Genomic DNA, 4281 nt, shown 5'->3' on the forward strand with positions numbered 1-4281 from the left:
GGATTGTGGAACCGGGACATAGATGGTGATATAAAAAGTTTTCTCTATCTATTTTGACAAGCAAAATGGCCTAGACTATGTTTTGTTTTTAAAACAATGGAATCCAAATTTTGAATTGATTTCTAACTTAACGGAAACAAAACATAGAATTATCACTTACGTCCATGAAGTTTGGACATAGATGGCAATGTAAAGAAACATTGAGATGAGTTGACGAGTCATACGATTGAGTCGATGCATAATGATCTCTTTAACAACCAACGTATTGTATACTACTTGATATTGAACGAGACATGCGATTGAGTTAATGCATAATAATATCATTAACAAACAACGAATTGTATATTGAGCAACATTCAATGAGACATATGATTGGGTCAATGCATTATAATACTTGTTAACAATCGATGAATTGTACATATTGATCGACATTGAACGAGACATGTGATTGAGTTGATGCATAATAATATCGTTAACAAACGATGAATTGTATACATAGCAACATTCAAAGAGACATGTGATTGGGTCGATGCATTATAATATCATTAACAATCACCGAATTGTATAATGATCAACATTCAACTATACTTAACAACATTCAACGAGACATGCGATTGAGTCGATGCATAATAATATCGTTAACAATCGATGAATTGTATACTGATCAACATTCAACAAGACATGTGATTGAGTCGATGCATAATAATATCGAACTAACAATTATCGACGAATTGTATATTGATCAACATTCAACGAGAGACATGCGATTGAGTGGACGCATAATAATTTTGTTGACAATCAATCAACGAATTGTATACTCCATCGATACAATTCCATCGACATTCAATCGAGTCATGCGATTGAGTCGACGACGCAATTACAATATCGTTAACAATCGAATCGGCGTTGAAGGAGTCATGTGATTGAGTTGAGGAGGTCACCATACCTTTGGATCTTTTTCCTTTCCTAGTTAGAAGATTCAAGAATGGCTGTCTTTAGGTAATAAATTAAGTACATGGGACTTAATGTAGATAGAAAGAGAGAAACAGTCAGAAGGAGGAAATGGGCATTATTATGGACCCTTATTTTGAACCAATCCATTCATTTTTCTTTGTTGAAAGGGGGCATCAGAAGCAGGAATAATTTAAAAGTTCTCTCCTTTTTTTTTTGGTGGAAATGAAAGGAACAAAAAATTTAAGAGCAGAAATGGCTATGGCGGCCATGGCATCTTCACATAAGCTCTCATCCTCCTCCTCCTGCAAGAATCAAACCATAGCTTCTGCTTACTACATTTCTTCCCCTCTGCTCTTCATGATCCTCATCTTCTTATTCTTCACTCTCGTCTCCTTGCCTCTCCAATCCCTCCTCTTTCTCATTAATTTCCACAACAATTCTTCTTCTTCTTCTTCTGTTGTTCCCTTACTGAATAATCATAATGACGACGATGATGATCACGCAGATAGCTTCTACTCAATCGCCCACCATCAGGATCAAGTATACTCAATCGCCCACCATCATAATCATGCCCATAATCAAGTATACTCAATCGCCCACCATCATAATCATGTCCATGATCATCAGGATCAAGTATACCCAATCGCCCACCATCACATTCCTCAGAAATTGGTCGATCTCCATGAACCACCCATCAAGGTAATGCTAGATCCAACCAATTCAGATGATATCGCCCATCATTTCATCAATCAGTCTCACCATAGTAACAATAAGAGTAACAACTCTACCATTTCTGGCTCTTATAATTACCATGCCAGCAGCATTAATCCTCCTCCACAACCCAGTGTTAACTCGACAGGCGTGGAGAGGCGGCGATGGATCCGCGCGAATTGGAATAGCTTGAAGATCCTCCATTCCGATGACGATCTCGCCCGCAAATTCTCTAAGAGGATCGATGCATTTCTCGCAGGAATTGATCGCAATAATGCAGGCCAAAAACCTAAATTTAGCATCGATAATCATGCATACCATAATGACCTAGATCTCGACCATAATCATCATCATCATCATCATCGTGGTCGGCGGCTTCTACCCCTTAATCCTAGTACACCACAATCTAGTAGTGGCCCTTGCAAGATGAGATTCTTCATGACATGGATCTCCGCCTTGAGCTCGTTCGGGCCCCGGGAGCATCTCGCGCTCGAGAGCATATTCAAGTCACATCCCGATGCGTGCCTCATCATCCTATCCCATACCTTCGATACCCCGGCTGGGGCCGAGATTCTACGCCCGTTCCTACGCGCGGGATTCCGTGTCACGGCCATCACCCCTGATCTCTCGTACCTCTCGAGCTCCACCCCAGCTTCAAAATGGCTCCAAGACCTCCGTGGGGGCCGCATCGACCCTGGCCACATCAGCATTGGCCAGAACCTCTCCAACCTCCTACGCCTCCTTGTGCTCTACAAGTACGGCGGCACGTACCTTGACACCGACATCGTGGTCACGCGGAGCTTCGGGAACCTCAACAACACGATTGGTGCCCAGAATGCCGACAAGGAGACAAGAGCATGGACCCGGCTCAACAACGCGGTCATGGTCTTCGACAAGAGGAACCCCTTGTTGGCGAGGTTCATCGCCGACTTCTGCTTGACCTTCAATGGGAGCAAGTGGGGACACAATGGGCCTTACCTTGTCACAAGGGTGGTCTTGAGCTCGAAAAGGCGTTATTCGTATGCTACCCTTAGATCACATTGCAAGGTGTTGAAGCCGATTGCATTCTATCCCGTGGACTGGGACCATATAACAAGTTTCTTCCGGGCGCCTATTGATGACCTCGAGGCTCGTTGGGTCTCTGCCAAGTTGTCGCAACTCAAGCGGAGTTCATACGCAGTCCACCTTTGGAATAAGCTGAGCCGAGACATCGAGATCGAGTCCGGGAGCATCATGGACTTGGTATTTCGACGAGTCTGTGTCTTTTGCGACAACACCACCCTCCACAATGCACTCAAAGGGATCACAAGCTCATGATTATATATACATATATATCATCATCATTATTTGGCTCATCATATGGTGCTAATCATCGTATGGTATATACCATTTTTTTATACACATTAGTATCATTGTTAACTCCCTACTTAACAATGTTTTGTATGCATTAACTATACTGTGAATCAATTGTACAATTTAATGGTCAACATGAGAAGAAAATTTTGCATTAATAAGGTGTTTAATTCATTTAACAATCTTGTAAACATTAATTGTCTTATAATATGTGCATCTAGTTTTAAATACCAAGGTATGATAAGTTTTGTCATTGGAAAAAAGGTCACTCATTCCTTCACCATGTGAATATGGATCATTGAGCTCTATCTGCACTTAGTCTCAAACTAGGAGGTTTGGATCTCATGGCCATGATAATGGTCATCCATTAGTACTACATCAAAGTAATTGTCCACTAATATTCATATGTGGAGGGCCACAATCCACATCAATGAAAAGTATTGCAAGCTGGTGTTAGAGCAGATTGGAACATTAATTGGATTAATTAAATATAAATACATGATAATTTGTCATTGGAAAAAGGTCATTCATTCTCCATGTTAATATGGTTCACTTGGCTCAAGCTCCCTTAATTTGAAACTACAACATTAGGATCTCGTAATCACGATGATGGCCACCCACTAGTACTATGACAATGTAAACTTCCACTGGAGTACATCTATCGAGTACCACAATCCACAATGTCATATTGCTCCATTAGGCCCCGCTCACAAGCCCAATAAGTTTTAAGTCCTATTGTCATAGGAAATAATAGCTTTGCTTATTCTATTTTTAGGAGTAACACTAAGCAACCATAACAAGGTACATGTACCATGTTGGTTTAGCAAGGAATACATAATATTTCATGCTCATATGCATCTAAGATTTCTTTCATGTACACATCCCAACATGCTTTCTTTGCTTTGGTCACATTTGCATATTAGGGATGCAACTTGATTGTCCTCTATCTATGTGTCTACTATTTCCTTCTTGGCCAAACTTCAATTTACAAATTAGGGATCCAATTTGAGTGCTCTCTTTGGTGTATGCCATACCACTATTTTCAATAGCTTAGGAAAGTGGTAAATTACCAACTCTTTGTCTTTGATTGGTACATTTCTATTGTTTTTTAAGCGCAATTGGCTCAATCAATAGGCTAGCCACTAAGGTGAACCTATCTCTCTCAACCAACTAAAGGCACAAGACCCAAATATTGCGTAAGTGATGTGCGAAGTACTCCTAGTGTTTTATCAATTGTAAGACGTTCTTTTTAGTAAAATCATA

At 40.5% G+C, this 4281-nt stretch overlaps 1 protein-coding gene across 1 annotated transcript; it reads left to right on the forward strand.

Moving 5' to 3' along the window:
• The first annotated feature begins 1203 nt into the window (after positions 1-1203).
• On the forward strand, positions 1204-3003 carry LOC147847455 (uncharacterized). The gene has a single exon (XM_087339173.1). It carries the CDS (start codon positions 1207-1209, stop codon positions 2980-2982), a length of 1776 nt encoding a protein of 591 aa, XP_087195299.1. The 5' UTR covers positions 1204-1206; the 3' UTR covers positions 2983-3003.
• Positions 3004-4281: the final 1278 nt, after the last annotated feature.

Source organism: Azolla caroliniana, unplaced genomic scaffold (assembly GCF_043228905.1).
Source record: "Azolla caroliniana isolate FFs.n. ecotype wild unplaced genomic scaffold, voAzoCaro1.0.p SCAF_1000, whole genome shotgun sequence".
Lineage (NCBI taxonomy): Eukaryota > Viridiplantae > Streptophyta > Polypodiopsida > Salviniales > Salviniaceae > Azolla > Azolla caroliniana.